Source organism: Struthio camelus, chromosome 1 (assembly GCF_040807025.1).
Source record: "Struthio camelus isolate bStrCam1 chromosome 1, bStrCam1.hap1, whole genome shotgun sequence".
Classification (NCBI taxonomy): domain Eukaryota; kingdom Metazoa; phylum Chordata; class Aves; order Struthioniformes; family Struthionidae; genus Struthio; species Struthio camelus.
In genome coordinates, this window is record NC_090942.1 from 87,925,441 (window position 1) to 87,943,543 (window position 18,103).

An 18,103-nucleotide genomic window follows, 5' to 3' on the forward strand; every position below is an offset into this window, starting at 1 on the left:
ATTTCAGTTTAGTTTTTTTAGAAATATACCATGCTTCCAAAGCATTGCAAAGCTTTTTGAAATTTTTCATCATCTTCATGAAACTTCAAAGACAAAAAAGTGTAGAAAATAACAGTTCCACAAATATGGTAGCTTATTTTAGCAGCTCTAAAAATGCTCCAATATTGTCAAATGTCAATTTTAAATGTGTTGTCACTGGTTTATTCTATTTGTTTTCATGAACACCCAGATTTAACCATCTGCAGTAATCTTTGGCTGGTCAGATAAGTACAAAACAGGAAAGAAGGGGAGAAATCTAGCTAGGAATGCTAGCTTTTGATGGGATTTTACTGGTATTTTTTTTTAATTAATATTAGTGTTCTGTATGAATTTTTACAATAATGTAAGCCTACAATTGTCTTGCTATCCTTAGAAAAGTTTTAAGATAAAAGTTGACCTGCTCAAATTTTTTACTATCCACACAAATAGAAGCTTGAAACCAAATTTACGCTCCCTACTTCCTTGATCTGCTCAGGTAATCAGAACCCTAAGAGAAAACCTACTGTGGTCAGTATCTGGCTAGTTTGAGCCAGTCAAGCAGAGGGTGATACTGGGCCTACGTCTTTCTTCCTCACATATGACAGAGTTTCATTAGTTGAAAACTTGTAGTGATGACATCATCACTGATGCTGGAATGAATCAGAATGGATTTTTCAACAAATGCTAAGTGGCAGGGAAAATTCTTTGTAAGAAGTAACAGTTTAAACTCAGTTGATATTAATTACTTGTTTCTGTCAGTATGACAAACAGCTCCTTCTCTGGAAATTCAGGGTGTCATTTTCCAGTCTGGAAATTCGGGGTATCATTCCTTTGAATTGGGGAGGAAATATTAGCATGCACAACAAGAACCTAAAGAAGTAGAAGGCAGGACACATCCAATTAATCACCCAGGAAATCCATCTCTCTCCAGGGAATTAGCTATTGAACCTGGGAGACCACTGGCAAATATTTCATTTTAAAAAGCTATATACAAATCAGAAGGCACCTAAAGAGCAGGGAGGAAAATGAATGCAGAACTGATGACTAAAGGGAGCTGAGCAACTTCTGGCCTGTGAATTTAGACATGTAGTATCATACTGAGCAGTGTAACTCCCTCATTTGCAGTATCTATATTACAATGGTACTGCCAAGTTGATATAGGAGGCACCATATAAGCACACAGTAACAATCCTGATCCCATGAAGATTACACAGTCTGCATAGACAAGGCAAACAAAGGAAGCATTGTCATCTTGTTTCATAGGTGAGGAACAGAGATACAGAAGGATTTATTGACCCATAGGAGATCATTCAAGAAGTTGCTGGTTTATGAGCTGCTTTTTCAAAGAAGGATTCAGTGTTACACCTCCTAGTCCCACCTAGCTAGAAGCCTCCAGGACCTGAAATTTACCTGCATTTCAATGCTTACACAAAAACCAAACAAATTTCCTAAAGGAGGAAACTTTGAGGGATGAAGTCCAAGGCTGATATTGCTCTCTTACAAAGACAAAATAATGGACACAAACCTGAATGTAGAGGCATGATTGTACAAGGCTGTGTGGATACTCAAAGTGGGATTAAAAAAAAGAGATTTGGCCCTAAATCTTTCATTTATACAGAGGTGTTCAGCAGTAATCTTTTTTATAAAGAAAAAAAAAAAAGATGGGCATGGTATACAGGAATGTAAATAAATATCTTTGCTATTTGCAGTCCTTTGTTGCTTAAATTATGGTCCATGGATATGCCCAGTGCTCTGGCAGATGCAGACTGCTAACTCTACTTACTTTGTCTCTCTACTTGATGAAAAGATACTAAAAATAAACACACTTTCTACCCCTACTATCCATGGAAGTAACAGATGGTCTACTGTGGTCTTAAAGGAGCTGGGAGGGAGAAAAGATCCCCAAATTGTCTCACTGTTAAAAATCAATCCAAAGAGGAAAGAGAGAGAGAGAAAAAAAAAAGAGAAATAAAAAGAGAAATGAGAGAGAAAGAAGGGAAAAAAGAAGAGAGAAAGAGAGAAAGTGAGAGAGAGAATAAGAAGGAATGCTTAATATCTTTGGCAGCAATCACCTTTTTATTTTTTTTATCTAGGTGATTTTTTAAAACTACTTAATATAAGCATTTATACCACTGAGAGCTAGACTGATGAGTATGGCTGGGTTCCTCACCTTTAAAAATACCTGTCTGATTAAAAATAATCTGTCTTTCTATGAATTTAGACACATTCAGACTCAATTTAACAGCCTTCACCTTTAAGTTTCTGTATCTCTGTTCCCTTCTGAGTACTGTACCATAGCTAAATGCTCTCCCATTCCATTGGGGACCTCTCGTTCCTTTTCATTATCGGTTTTATTACCCAACAAAAGCACAGGTACATTCTCCCCAGTTGCCTCCTGCAAATCAAAGAATAAGTATCAGCTGAGGCATTTTCTTTAAAAAAATTACAGATCAAGAGGATAAACAAACAAATGTCACAATGCAACATGAAACTTAACACACCACATACGAGCCAGGTAAGCGCCACTTTTTTTAAGAATATATTAGGCTTTGGAGTTGGACTATAGACATGAAGAAGACAGATTCTGCTAGAGATTGCACTAAAATGCTCAGAATTTTTGATTAATAGGCCAGCACAGTTGACATTCAGCCTTCATATCAAAAAGAGAGAGAGAGAAAACTGTGATGCTACACAGGCTCTGATGCTGTTTGTATATAGCCACTGCTTTTCTAATTACAGGGACAGGAGAATAATAATGACATCTGGGTACAATTGTGCCAAATAAATTACATGAGGTAGGTGGAGAGAAAAAATACACAGAATAGACATAAACATAAACTTATTCTGAAAATGATTTGAATTATTATTATCTAAAACATCACAATGAATAAATTCATAAAGTGGGCTAAATGGCAAAGCAGTAAATGGATTTGGCAGTATGTGTTCAACTTGGTACTAGCTGGTACCAGCAAACAAAATCAGTCTGTAAATATGAGTGAAGTATTCCAGCTTGGAAAAACACTCACATTTTCATCACGGTATTTGATTTTTCTTCATCAAAAACTTGAATTCTCCTCTCAGTTTTACCGTACTGAATTGTAACAACTGCTGGTTTGTTACAATCATGTATTTAATAAGGCCCCATTCTTACATGTGCGTCATACGACTTTTGCATCGATGGAGCTACTCAGAGGAGGAATAACTGTGCCTATTAGGAAAGAGTTGAACGACTGAGGCTTAATTTCAATCTGCAAAGTCACCAAGTGGCCATTACAGAAAACTGTTTTACACTAAAACACAGGCTTAGTAAGGCTAGATAGTCCTGGCAGACCAATTTGTCCCCTACTTTTTTAATAGCAATATTCAGCAACAGCGAGCAAGTAGAAAGTATAATACTTTGTTCTCTCTAGCAACTCAGTCCTTAATGGCAACAGCCTCAGATTTTTATTTTTTCCTGTGGCCACAAGCAAATTCAGCTGCCTACTCTCTCAGTATGTTGTCTAAGAACCACAAAGATGTACCAAGAGAAAAAAGAGAATTTCTAAGTAACTGAACCCACTTTGGGGGGGGGGGGGGGAGTACAGACTATGATTTTTTTTTTATTTAGTGTTAAAAGGATGATCTCTCCTATCAATTATCACAGGAAACTGAATTCTTCACCATGAGCCAGTTTTACAGCACAGAATGTGGATACTACAGGCTTACAGCTTATCTTCAGTACAGTTAGTTCCCCATGATATTTGGTTACCAGACTGCTAGTTACCAATAGTATCACTGAATCAAAGCATCTCCCAGTGGTAGCGGTGAAACAGTGGGAGTCCTCAGCCAGATAACCTTCATGAGAAATCAGAGGACTCTATGCTGGGCTTTCCTCTCCCTCCTTCTCTCCCCACCGCCTCTAATTTTAAGTCCAGTAGCAGGAAAGCCAAGAGCAAGGGAACTGATTCAATAAGCAGTAGCCATTGGAGATATTTACTCCTTAAAACCCTAGAACTGTGATTATTTTCATGGACACAGAGCTTCTAAAAATGGCTGTACGGGTAACTGTGCAGACCAAAATCACAGAGAAAAATGTAATTGCTACCACAAGAAACATGCTGCCTTCTCTGCTTTGCCCAGCTAACATTCCATGTCTGGAAAAACTTAGAGATTAGTGATATAGTAGTTTAGATTTAAACTACTGTAACAGCATGTTACCTCGATGCTCATGAGCCACTGCTTGACAGCTGTGAATGTATCTTTTGCCGTTATATCATACATCACAATGACACCATCAGCTTTTCTGAAAAACTGCTTGGTAACGCTGCGGTACCTGCAAGTAAGAATCTGTTTATAGCTCCCTTCTTTAAGAGAAGCAGTAATATGACAACTTATTTCCTATCTGCTAGACTGGAGCTAGATCCCATTTGATTGTCTCAAGAGTCAGAGGCAGCCGTCTTGTCCATTTATCCCTTTCTCAGTTCAGTTTAGGCCACAACTATATGGGCTGATATTAATACATATTTTCCTAAATCAGGACCCAAAACATCTCCACTGCTTAATTGCTTACACTTTAAATCAATTGGCTATTCATATGAGTATTAGAAAACTGTTTTGTAGAGCTTGTCTACACTTCTTAACATCCAGTGTAGGTGAATAATACTGCATTGTTTTTATAGTAATCCAAAAAATAATGGAGTTTAATTTGCCTGTTCAAATTACATAGCAAGCCAGTAAAACACAGATGACAAAAAGAATGGAGGATGTTGACATGCAGTTTCTTCCAACATTCTAATCTTTGTAAGGGTTAAATTCATATTTATCTTGCTTACATGTTAATTTCATAATTCCATAAGCTAGAGGATGGAGAAGCTGTGATATTGATATTCACTGCAGATCTTGTTTGAGAGACATATCATGAATTGTGGCAAGCAATCACACTCTTCCTGAATCATGAGTTCCCTTTTCACACTCAGTAGAAGGTCCAAGGATGACACTCTTACTGCCAATGACTGCGATAGCAAATAAATTTTTTGCAAATATTTTTGGAAGGAAAATGTTTGGAAAATTCTCTGTGTTGTGTCTAATTGTTTTCAGGTTAGTTCCAATAATCAGTTGCATATCTCACCTTCTCCCATCCTCCTTCATCTTGGAAATCATAGCAGAAATTTCTCCCTCACAAAGAGCTCTGTCTAAAGATAGCAAAAAATCTGGGGTTTGGTTTTGGTTTATTTTGTTTTTTCAGGTTTCCTGTACAAAACCCAAATCATCATCATCCTTGGTTTTAGTAATAGAAAACTGCACAATAAATGAGGAGATGGGGAAAGGAAATCACCACTGTAAGTAAACGGAAACTTGGAAAGATTGAAATGGATATGAATTGTTTTGCTGCAAAAGCTCAATTTTAACTGAGAAGGCATTTTCTGCTACAGAAATAATTATAGAAATAATTCTAGGTGCATTTTTGAATCAGCCTTCCTCCTGAAGAAGCTGTGTGGCACTAAACTTCTAAGAACTTTAGTAAGAATCTCTTTTAACAGACTGGCAGCATTTCAATCGATACTCAGCACCAAATCAGCATATGTTAGAGATGCCACGGAAGGGTCTATACTGTGATTTCATTGGCTCTGTTAAGAATATTTGTTCCTCTCATGAGAGGCAGGATTAGGACCCTGCTTGCTAATCTTTAAACAGGTGATACAAGGACAAAAAAACCTTAGAATGTTTTTCTCACCGTTCCTGGCCAGCAGTGTCCCAGAGTTGCAGGGCTACCTGGCTATTATCTACTGTGACTGTTTTCACACTGTAATCCACACCTATAACAGAAGTACAAGGTAGGTTGTCTGTTTATATGCTCAGTTAGATCTTTGAAAACCCAGTCCAGCAAATGGCAATAATTCCAATAAAGTAACAATTTCACATAGATACTACATTTTGTAACAGAGACAAAAATTATATCTCTAACAGGGAGAGACATAAATTTTTATCACTCTCACTATATAGTCTCCAACTATCAGACAACAGGAGCTTTTTATTTGCCAAAGATCTTCAGTAATAAAATACTGAATCGTAACAGAGTAATTGAATTTTGAAAAAGCTATAAGATTTGTAACTTTTCAAATCAGGGTACATGATTCAAGAGTCCATTCAGTGGAAATTCATGCTGTATTACTTTAGCTGTCTGAATGTTTAGCATTTTGCCTGAACCAGCCACGTAGGCTTTTTCTACAGTCAGTGGAAAAACACAAGGCATCACGCTAAGGGGACAGTAGAACCTAAGATGAATGCTGAAGATAGAAGTGCTGAATAGCTGGAGAACCTCCTCCCTGCTATAGCGTGCAGGAGATGAGCAGACTATTGTTAGGTTAGTCCCTTAACTTTCATGTGGTTAAATGGAAGTGAGGCAGATATTAATTTATCAAAGTTTTTAAATTAATTCTCTCCCAATTCCCGCCAGCAGGGATGATATAAGCATCTTCTGGATATTAATAACAATAAGTCTTAAACATTAATCAGTCTCTGCCTCCTCCTAATGATAACCTGCAATCTATTGTATCACACTTTATTGTATCACAGAATCACAGAATCATAGAATAATTCAGGTTGGAAGGGACCTCAGGAGGTCATCTATCATTTCTCTGAGGCCTTCCACTGCATCAAAGGGATTTATCACTGGCATTAAAGTAGAAGAATCCAAGCCTGCATTCTTTTGATGGGTAATCAAGAAATCTGGATGGCGGATATAGTCACTATTTGTATTTCAAGGGAAGGAATTTGAGCTATTCCGTAAAAATTTGAGGAATATACTCTTCTCCACATCATTCACATCACTTTTGAATCATGTATCTTGTCAGCCATATAACTTGAAAAACCCGTAGATGTGAAGACTGAATGGAAGCTATGAGAAATACTTTCTTGCCATTGCATTTGCAACATTATTGGATGGCAGCTAAAAGATCAAAAGGTCAGGTCCATTCCTATGCTTTTCCTCTGGAAGTTCCAGGCAATTGCCTACACTTTGAAAGAGGTCAGAGCCATGGGAACCCCACCACCATTTAACAAGTTAACATGGATAGGCTGTAACACCAGATGAAGACTTAAATGTAGGCTTTTGGTGTCTAAGCTCCCATTATAGCCAGTGAAGACCTAGTCAATGAAGAACTAGGAGTCTAGGAAATGATTAAGCTCACAGTGAAGCACACATCAATGTGCCTGGTCAGATTAAATGTTCCACTGGCTCCTCCAACTGGATTGATGGGGAGGGGGATGCAATTGCTTGCTCACACACACCTACTGCAATCTGAGATGCCCTAGGGTATTCAACACGTTTGCTTTAAACCAGCAGGACACTCAGGAGACCTACACTCTTCCAAAGCAGCAGCTGGAGGCCAGGTGAAATACCCAGTAGTGATAAAATGAGGCTAAAACCCTATGCTAAAGCAACCAAACCTCCCCTTGGATCTTCACTGACTCTAATACGAGCTTAGATACTTAATGCACCAGTAGAAATTTAAACTGAGGTGTCTCAATCTACCCCGTATGTCAGGGGAGCTAAAGCAACTGGTCACCTGAGTGCTCTTAGTTTGTCACAAATGCAAGACAAATCCACTAATTTAAACACCTTTTATTGTGAACAAGTTTTAGTTCATATCTGGTACAGAATAAATAAGTCCTATATACAAACTAAACATCATGAATCTGGACATTTACAGTAATTCTGTACAATTACAATTATCTGGTAAGTTTTGTACCTTAATTATGAGTCTGACTTTTGAAAGCTTTGGCTTACAACTCCAAGCAATGCAAGTATGTTAGTCTTTGAGAACACTGGTCTAACATATTTTCTTGTTGCTTCATATAATGCTAAATCTTTAAACATAATTCAGATATGCTACTTTCTCTTTTAAAACAAAATCAGATTCCTTAGAGGGATGGAGAAGAGGCATGGAGGTGCAATGGTACAGTACAGTGCAGTCCAGTGAACAGGATATCAGTTTCAGAACAAAGAGGTCTAAAAGGAAATTCTAGCTTCAATGAAATCAATAGGACTTTCTGATTGACTTCAGTGATGACAGTATTTTGCTATAGAGACTAACCTGAATCCTCTCTGTCAATAATCTGCTTCCCAATTTAGCAGAGTTCTCTTTGCATGTTCTACTGTCCTTTTGGATAAAGGATTTTACAACATCTGTGCATTTGTATTTTACAACACAGGCCTAATATCAGTAGAAGCTGCTAAGTACTGCTGGAGTAAAAATAGGATTTTTAATGTTTCTTAAACTTACCCACAGTAGCAGCTGTGCCTGGGAAAAAACGATCTTCACAGAATCGCCTTAAGAATGAAGTCTTTCCAACACTTGAATTGCCAACAAAAATAATCTTGAACAAGTGGTCTGGGACAGAGTTTATTCTCTCCTCCTTCAAAAAAGAGTAAACATTAGTCTCCAACTGCTCTCACTCTAATTTGCCTTGATTTGAAGGCTAACTGAGGTGGGAAAAACAAAAGATTTTATCCCATCGTGTTCTCCATTACTTATAAAGCGAATTCTGTTTCCTGAAATAAGGCTTTGGACAGGAAATGTTGCTTTAATTTCCATTGTGATTCCCTCAGGTGTTTTCTGATCATATTATGCTCATGCTAACTGCAATCTTTTCTTCTGAGCCACTCATCAGAAAAAATGCTCTGCCTGGCAGTTAATTCCCAGATAAAAGATTGGTTGCTGGCCCCATGTGCTGCTGCAAACTCTTAGACAATTTCCATATACAGCCCTTAGGATGGAAATAGACTTGTTCATTTCTAAAAGCAGAAAAAGATTACATTGGTTCTACTCTCCCTTAAGATGCAGTAAGTCATAAAAGATTAGCAGCTAAATAATTGATTATGAATTTCTGATGAATAGGAAAGCTTATTGCCAGCAGCTAGGAGTGGTCTGAGTTCAGTATAGTAAGGAATGAGATCACAGAATGCAGTAATACAAAGTCATGTAGACATCAAGAATGCAAATGGCAATGGATTAAAAAATACAGTTCTTCCCAGATCCTTCCTCTTCCTAGTGCAAAACAGAGAATGACAGGACCTCACTGTAGGCCACAGGACCTGGACAGCCTTTAGGAGTGAGCTACATGACAATGATTACATGGAACTATTCTGCCTCCATTGCACAAGTATTTCTAGACCCTTCAGGCATCTACACATCCTCTGAGCAGCAAGATATGAGAGGAGATGGACTGGCTGCAGCAGGAAGGAGACAGTCTGGTTGAAATATGCCCCTGAGACTCCTCATAACTCATGACACAGCAAAAGTGGAGAAAATTTTTTTCCAAAGTTTTCATCAGCTTCAGATGAGGCTTATATGTAGAGCTGCCCTGGGGAGACTTACTAATTGGATACTACTCCTTCTAGCCCAGCCATACTGTCAGGAAAAGAAATCAATGTGCTAGCACTAGATGGAACAAGATCACTTCTGATGGCTGAATCTCAACAACAAAAGAGGTGGTCCCAAGAAAAAGGTTGCCGTCATTCAGGCAATGCAATGCCATATGAGAAATTCATCAGGTCACAGTTGGTTTACAGAAGAAGATATTGAGCACTGCTGACCCCTGTGCCACAGGGAAAGGCAGCGGTCAGACACTCACACAGCTTGGGGACTTTTCTGAGCACATGAATCAACTGAATAGTCACTGCCAGGTTCCCCTTCTCCACTATAGCTGGAGCCAACCAGTGTTCCCAGCTTGCTTCTTTCAACCGGGTCAGTAGGCCAAGAGGACCATGCAGGGAAGCACATGCTTCAGCCCCATAAGGACTAAGAGTTTATCAGAAAATAGTATTATAATGTAGGGTTTGGTTTTTTTTTTTTTTCCCCAAATGAAATGTAAAAAAGAAACCTAAGAAACAATCCAAACAAAGGTTTGGGCCAACTCATTAGAGTGGACATTTCTTTGAAAACAAAAATGGAATGCCCAGTTCTAAGTGGACTTTGGAAATGACCTTTCAGTTTGCTCTCACAAAGTTTCTTTAGAAACTCAAATGAAACATTTTCATCAACCAGACAAGAAACATTTTCTTGGTTTCTTCTCTCCTCTCCCCCCTTGCTTTCACTTGCTTTTGGAAAAAAAAATCAATAAACAAGATCTAAGGGAAGGTCCAGATTCTATCCAGCTGAGATGAGTTGCTTTCAAGGAGCATCGTTGCTCAAGTGCAGCTGGCAGGACAGGCCAGTCCTAGCTAGACTTGATGACCCGCCTGGCTTCTTCTATCCCTAAATCCCATAATGTCATACTTTGAAAATGTGATACAGTAAGAGGTACATATTAAGTTAAAACCTTTCAAAGGATGCAAACAGTGCCTAATGATTTCAGCAGAAGCCAAGCATATGCAGTCATAGAGAGTAAATTCATTGTTATTGCTATTCACTCTTACAACAGCTGGAAAGTTCAGAAAAGCCTGAGACTGCTAATTTCCCTACTACAGTGCAAAAGAGAGTTCCTGCCCCAGAGATCTTATTCAGTTGCAGTTATTCAACTGAAGGGAAAAATAATCAGTGGAATGATGTTGCCCACAACCCATCACAGAACCAGAAAAAAGCATAGTTTCCTCCACCACCTTTCCATCCCCTGCCAATTAGACCACTCCCTTTCTCAAAACGGTTAATGCTCCTCCAGTCACAGGACACAGCAATTTCAGTAAGGCACAGAACTATGTCAATATTCTAAGTTTCTGATTAAGAAACCAGATAATAGATTTTCTGGTTGTTATCTAACACCATAATAATAAGCCATATCATAATTAAAGCCAAATAAGCCAAACCATAATTAAAATTCTAAATGCATAACAATATGATTATCATTTGTTTTCAAGCAGTACCTAGTGTCAGGATATCTTCCCCTTAATAAAGTAGTGACTCAGTTCAGTAGCTATTTGCTGTGAAGGGTCCACCTGACATTAAGTGGAGGAAGAATCCAGCCATTTAGAGTAAGCCATACACCACAAATCAGGACATCTTGCTAGTTTTGACAACAGAACTAAGTTCTTTATGGTTATATAACATTAATGCTTTAAGAAGGGTTTGATGAACTATTCTTTTTAAAAATGGAAGGCTTCTTCTGTGTCTTAGACATTTTTTTATTAAGATGTACCACTTAGAACTTATTATGCAACCATGGCATAATTTTACCATCACTTTTATGACATGCTTGCTTCTTCTAAAAGAACTATATAACTACGTATGCATATAATTATATGCATACCTATTTTTTCCTATACCTTAATATTTTTAATGTATGCTTCAAGGATATAACAATGGGTAATACTTAACAATACTAAAATTAGATCACAAGCACAGCCAGCTCTCAAGCAGTGGCAGTGCAAGAAAGATTTTAGACTATAAAGAAATGTACTTTCCTGCATATCTTTTTATAGATCATTATGGCCTGGAGAATTCATTGCTAACATTTCCGTAAAAGCTAGAACTAAAAAAAGAAAAATTTGGATTTCAACTTGCCAAATGAAAGTCTTAAGTCTTCTCAAATGTTGATTAAAAGTAGAATATTTGCTCTCATTTTTGGCAATAAATCTATCTAAGTTTCTAGATAACTAAACAGCTACCAAAGTTGACTCAAAATTATCAAATTATGTCTAATATCACTTTTTGGCAAAAAGAAAAAAAGGAACAACCTAAACGTTTCAGAGAGAGTTACTTCTTTTTCAGACAATTGCTACCCTTCAACGGATCTTTATCCACCCTCTTCCACTACTACAAGACATAACTACACCTTTCCTAAACAGTCATTCAGAATCTGTTGTCTAATCCTCAACAAAACTTTCCAGAAATTAGTTATTTTGATGGCTCTCGCTTTTATAGTCATAAAAAGACATAAGTCCATGCACACATTGTCTGTAACTACCATTTTCTTCCCTTCTTTGCACCTTCAAAATTTATCTAGAATACATTTCCATCTCCCTGTTCATGCAGATCGATGGCCTAATTTGTCAGACTTTTACTTACAAACAGAAAATGAAATGATTTTAGCTTCTGAGAATAATACATTACAGCATCCTCTTCAACACAATTTCATGTTAGAAAACATGAGGTCCTCTGCCTCCTTACATTTGATAGTGTTTCCTTCCCTACTGGTTGTCCCCTGGAAGATGATGGTGTGTGTTCCACAGATTGTTCTATGTTTTTCTTATCTATTTCCTTCTTAGAAGGAGTATTCTCATCTTCTCCAGTCCATTTGTTCAGCTGCTTATTCACAGGCCTCTCAAGAAACTGAGGTAGGTGATCTTCCTCAATTGATATTATTCTTTGGAGATGTGATGCTTTAAACATTCCTCCACTAGCTCCAGCATCAGGCTCTACAGGGAGAAATCCATTCAGCCCGATAGAACCCCTTCTCTTTGCTGAGTTACTGAAAACATCATCTTCTTCAAACGGCTCACTAGACAGAGATAAAAAATAAGTACATCATAAAAGTACTTATGGGTCTGGATTCCTACTGTTCTCATTCCAATGTAATGTAATTTCATCTCCTATGTTTTCTACTACTTAAGGCAAATATAGTTGATTCAATCATGTACCTATTGAAAAACTAGTTCACTGTACAAAATATATGTATATAGTGTGCTTGATGGGTATAAGCATCATGAGGAAAGCTAATAAGTTATGGGGAAAATCTGGACCAGAATTTTAAAAAAATGAGTTTAGCCTCAAGTTTAATTCCATGGACTAGCTATTGTACATTTCTCTGGTCTGTTTTTCTTGTTTTTTTGATTTTTCCCCCCTATTCTGAAAGAATAAGACAACCACACAACCTAGATCCTTTCTACGTGTGATCTAATTCTCTGTTTAGCAGGTAGGAGGGAGCTGGGTTTGCTGAATGCACAGGAAAAATGGCCAAGTAGGAATTCAACAGCAGGGATAACGTAAGGAAGATGAATCAGACTTCTCAGATGCATACAATGGTTGCAGATGCAAGTTGCAGTAAGAGAAACTCTGACTAGATACAGGGGAAAAAAATTCCTAACAGTGGTGCAGCACTGGAACAGCTGCCCAAAGAGCCTGTGGGATGTCCATCCAGATGTTCAAAAATCAGCTGGACAAGGCCCTGAGCACCTAATTTAGTTTTGCAGTTAGTCCTGCTTTGAGCATGAGGTTGGATTAGAGACCTCCACAGGACCCTTCCCACCTAACTCCTTTTATGATTTTTGTGCTCCGACTGCTTTTTCCAATCATGGTCCACTCCTCTGTTCTAAACTTCATTAAATTCTATCTCTGAAACTTTCCTCTCCTTAAATTTCATACTCCTGTGTCTGCGGGGGCATTGTCTTTTCTAAGTGCTGCTAAAGTCTTCTTTCCAGCTCCTCTCATCTCAAAGGAAACATTAACATTTCACTGAGATCTCCATCTTGTTCCTGTTATTTCACGTTCACAATCACACAGCTGAGAATTAAATTCTCCTTGTCTTGCCAGTCCCAGACTCTTACACTTCGGCTGTCCGCTGCAGTGAGAGGCTAATGGACAAGCTTTTGTGCCTTCCATCACATGCTCATACACAACTAGGGAAGTCTTTTGCTTTTGCAGACAGAACACTTATTTTAGCTCTTTATTTCCAAAGTTCTTAAAGAGAACATTAATCTTACAGTGACAGACACTTTAGAAATATACGCTTTGAAAAGTCCCAAAGCTTAGTGATATCAAAAAGAAATCATAGTGAAAAAAAGAGCTCTACATCTTCTTTGTATAAACCTTATAGTACTCAAATACAGAACACTTAGAAAAAACAAGCTCTTACCTGTTAGGCAATACCTTGCCCTCTATGTATTTCCCAATGACAGACCCTGATCTTTGCTTCCAGCTGGCTTTTGGAACACCTTTTTTGCATTTCTGCAGAAATAGAGAAGTCTTCTCACTAATTTACTCCTGTTTTTCATTATGGATAATTGTCTTTACTGCAAATGCTGAAATAACACAATGACTATGACAGAAAATATTGCAGAAAAAATTCTAAAAAGCATAAATGCTTCAAAATCCTCATTGATGGACAATCAGAACATAGAAACGCCAGATCCTACAAGAATTAATCTTTGTGAACAAAGTGGACCACCATAAAACAGCATAAATCAGCATAACGTTATCAAAATAAATTAAAAGATCTACGGTGATTTACACCAGCATCTTCTTGTAGGAATGAAAGGACAAAAAGTGTAAACTAAGTGGCCATAGTCTCCTTAAGCCATTGTACTACTGGAACTTCTTTGGAGCCCTTTCTCTGCTGCTGGACAAAATGTTAATAGGATCTCTTCTTAGCCAAAACCAATAGGTTAGAAGTTTTCAAAAATACTGATTCAGGTGCTCACATGTTGTACTGGTATATAAATATTTCAGGAGATTAGCTACTCTTGACTGAATAGCTTAACAAAATTGAATTTTAATTGTTTTTTTTTCTAGATTATCTCATCCCCTCATGATTGCATCTTTAGCTTCTTATTAGGGTTATTATTAAGGTTCATCTCCCTGAAGATAGCTCCAACTTTATAATTCTAAAAATGTAGCTCTTAAAACATTCACAGCCCCATCTTTTGAGGATGTTCTGATAAGTGTTTACTCAATACTGGGAATGCAAACGATGGGTATTTACCAGTAAAAATGCGTCACGTTCATCTCTGAGATGTTTGTTCCTCTCCCTGCAAAGATAGAACACAAATAAAAGAAACAGTGACACCAGGATTTTGGAAGTGGCTGCCTTTTCTACTCAACATCAGGAGACAGATTAGACAACTGACAACATAGAAGGCAACATCAACGCATTTTAATTTGGCATATATTCATCCTTGACCATGCTTCATTCACATTCTCTCACAGCCAGTTTCCTGTCTGAGGCAAATCTCCTGCGGCTGTGCTGATCAAAACCAGCTGGCATCTGGACCTCAGCCTGCAGTTTATCAAAATAAATGCCTTAACATACAGAAACCAATTCTGGTCAACATGCCTTCATTTACTCTAAATTAGAAGGTTTAAAGCTTTTCACAGCAGATACTTCATCTTAACAGGAAGAAGGTGTAATGAATATCCTTTCCATTCATCTGGTGACAGCGGTGAAGGCCACTTATGTCCCTCTGAGGGCTACAGTTCTGATTATCCTCTCTAGGAAGCATCCAATTTCCATTCATTAAGCAGAAGAGGTGGAAACATCAAGAAACGCACACTTCAGGCAATTAAACAGCTCTGATCAGATTTGACAAGACATCTGCTCAATCCATCACTCAGTGTCTCCATCTATTGCTGGCCTGACCATAAAAGAGGTGGTGCCAAGTGACAGGACAAGAGGCAACGCGCACAAAGTGAAACAGACAGGAAGTTCCATCTGAACATGAGGAAAAACTTCTTTCCTGAGAGGGTGACTGAGCACAGGAACAGGTTGCCCAGAGAGGTTGTGGAGTCTCCTTCCCTGGAGATATTCAAAACCCGCTTGGACGCGATCCTGGGCAATGTGCTCTAGAGGACCCTGCTTGAGCAGGGGTGGTTGGACTAGATGATCTCCAGAGGTCCCTTCCAACCTCAGCCATTCTGTGATTCTGTGATATTGAGAATGAGGAGCCACTACAGCCTTGGTGAAAAGAAACAACCACTGCTGTCAGCTGTTTCTAGTTGTGGTCTCCTTACTAGCAGCAGAGGAGATTACACCACATGGAGTGGCCTATGCAAACCCATTTGGGAAATACACTGTAAACTATGAATCTATCCTCAAATTTTAGCATGGCAGTTTTCAGGTAATTTTTTAATGAGGCCACTTGAAGTAAATGCAGTAAATGTACTTCCCTGTAGGCCTTCAAATCTATAGCCCATGCAAACTTACTACCGCACAAACAAAAGCTAACATTGTTGCACATTAAAAAGAATTACAATTGCCAAGAGCACCAAATCTTAAGTTCTATCAGTCCCAAAATGTTACAAAGAAAATTAGCTTGCAATATTTTTATGTAATTTTACAAATAAACTCATTGGTAGAGTCTTCGTTTTGGCTGTGGTTCTATCACTTTAGAAACAATAGAGCCTTTTAGCAAGCTTCAGCTATCCTGTGGCCACTGAGACAGCTTCAGCTATCTTCTGCCACTGAGACAGCTTTGAACACCTCACAGTTGTTCTGTTTTACACTTAACTTCTGGAACAAAGGCTTTCCACAACACCAAAACAAAGCACATCTCTCACCTTTACTACCTTCTACTATATGCAAGGATTGGGCTGTGAAAGTGCAGGCGACATAAGGACACACTGTCCTTCGTACTAAAATACCCTTTTTGCTATGTTTTTTATCATCAGGATCATTTAATCTGTTAATGTACAGCTTTAGAATGCTGTAAGAAGTTCTTTAAAGTAAGGTGCATATTACCTTAAGAAATCCAGCTGCTTCAGAAGTCCTGACTTCTCCCGCTGTAAGGTTTCTGTCACCCTGTACACCTCCCTGTAACAGAAGGAAATAAAGAAATAAAATTGTACTAACCATGGTAACAACATGGCTAAAATACGTCCTCCTAGGAGTAGCCAAATTTGGGACTTCACCTTCTCCAACCGTGTAGTCTTTATTCCACAGGAATGGCTACTAATTTATAAAGAAGCTTATTCAGCAGAAAGCCCATGGGGCCAGAGTAGTTTGAGATAGCAGAGGAAGGTGTAGAAGTTTTTTTTCAAGAATTAGAGGGATGAGAATTTCTTCGTTCAGAGAGCTTAAGATAGACTGGCACTGGGACTTGCATTCAAGGCAGAGAAGATGAAAAATTGAAGTCTTCCTTACTTACAGCCACTAAAGTTAACAGGACACTTTATACAAAATTAGTTTGTCTGGGACCATATTTCAGGTTCATATGTCCACATTTCACACAAGTTCTTTTCAATTCCTATCCTAAACAGTTGTGCAACCTTAAACACTGGATCGATAGTCTCAGATCTTTACAATAGATTTTCACCATTTGCTTTGACTTAATCCAGCTTAGTGCCTGGCCCTAAATGTTTTCTGCCTTTCAGTGAAGCCTCAAGTACTTTCTGTGCACAGTCTGAACATTATACCTGCTTCAGCAGCGCAGGTCTTACCAGACTGATATAGATTTTTAAAGCAATGCTGCAGGTGCAGCTGAGTAGGTCTGACTCTAATTCCATAAAACACTATTGAACCCAAAGTGCTTTGTAAATGCAGTAGTATTGTTCAGCCACTGGGCAGATTTCCTCTGTAGCTTTAAAACCAGATCATCCTACAGTCTTTGCTCTGAATCTGAAAAGAGAGGCCTTCAAAGAGGATTATGTTGAAATTATGTTCAAAGAAGATATAAACCACCTTAAGGAAGAGTTGTCTGTTGTCTACTTCCAAACTACAAGTCAAATACGTAAACCTAAAACTGGTGTTCAAAACAGTGTTAAATCTTTAACAACTGCTCAACAGTTCTGCAAAGTTCATTATTTACACCTTCAAGAAAGATTAAATTAGTAATAACTAACTAGAGTTTGGCACAAAGCTTAGCAGAAAAAGAGTATGATATTTGATACAATATTGTGATCTATACTGAAACTTGCTAAAAAGACACAGCTCTGAGGTTATGTAGTTCACTGTTGAAATGTGTTGATTCCATCAAGATATGCACCACTGTCTGGCATCCAACTGCTCTCCTCTGGCAGCAATAGGCTTTTATATTACCCTAAGCTCTTCTGAAAATGTCTTCCATTAAAGGGACTTCAGTGAATACATCTGCAAATTACATCTTCATGGTACCGTGATTTTTGCCTTGCGTAGAAGACCAGAACAGGACAAGTAGATTGATCAGTCACTTAAAAGACATCCGTATTCCTCAAAATATGAATTTTAAATATTGCTTACTGCAAAATATTTTTGTAATTCAGGGACAGAAACTGAAATCCAAAATACTTAAACTGGAAATCCAAAAAAGATGGTTCTGGAATATCACCGTGAGGTCTTGTGTGAGTTGTGATTCAGCTGTCTAAGTGCCTTTTTATCTTGCTTACCAGGTTCCTTGGTCAGAAATTACTCACTAGCCTTGCTTTTGATGAAGAAAAGAAGTACATTCTAGCTTTCTCATAGCCAGAGTACATTCTGAAAA

The 18,103-nt window shown here is 38.1% G+C and overlaps 1 protein-coding gene across 5 annotated transcripts in view; it reads right to left on the bottom strand.

The window, feature by feature from the left end:
- CRACR2A (calcium release activated channel regulator 2A) overlaps positions 1–18,103 on the bottom strand; it is an 87,005-nt gene that overhangs the window by 23,203 nt on the left and 45,699 nt on the right. For 4 of the 5 annotated variants that reach the window (XR_011142893.1, XR_011142891.1, XM_009678819.2 and 1 more), the window contains exons 9-16: positions 16,387–16,458; positions 14,635–14,680; positions 13,789–13,880; positions 12,105–12,435; positions 8,283–8,415; positions 5,732–5,813; positions 4,216–4,330; positions 2,312–2,413 (exon numbers count right to left, since the gene is read on the bottom strand). Coding sequence is in view for 3 of the 5 variants with exons in the window: in XM_009678819.2 (XP_009677114.1) it covers positions 2,312–2,413; positions 4,216–4,330; positions 5,732–5,813; positions 8,283–8,415; positions 12,105–12,435; positions 13,789–13,880; positions 14,635–14,680; positions 16,387–16,458 (973 nt within the window). In the remaining 2 variants the exon portion in view is untranslated. Of the gene's footprint in view, positions 1–2,270; positions 2,414–4,215; positions 4,331–5,731; positions 5,814–8,282; positions 8,416–12,104; positions 12,436–13,788; positions 13,881–14,634; positions 14,681–16,386; positions 16,459–18,103 lie in introns of all 5 variants that reach the window. The other variant, XM_068954667.1, reaches the window with a different exon arrangement.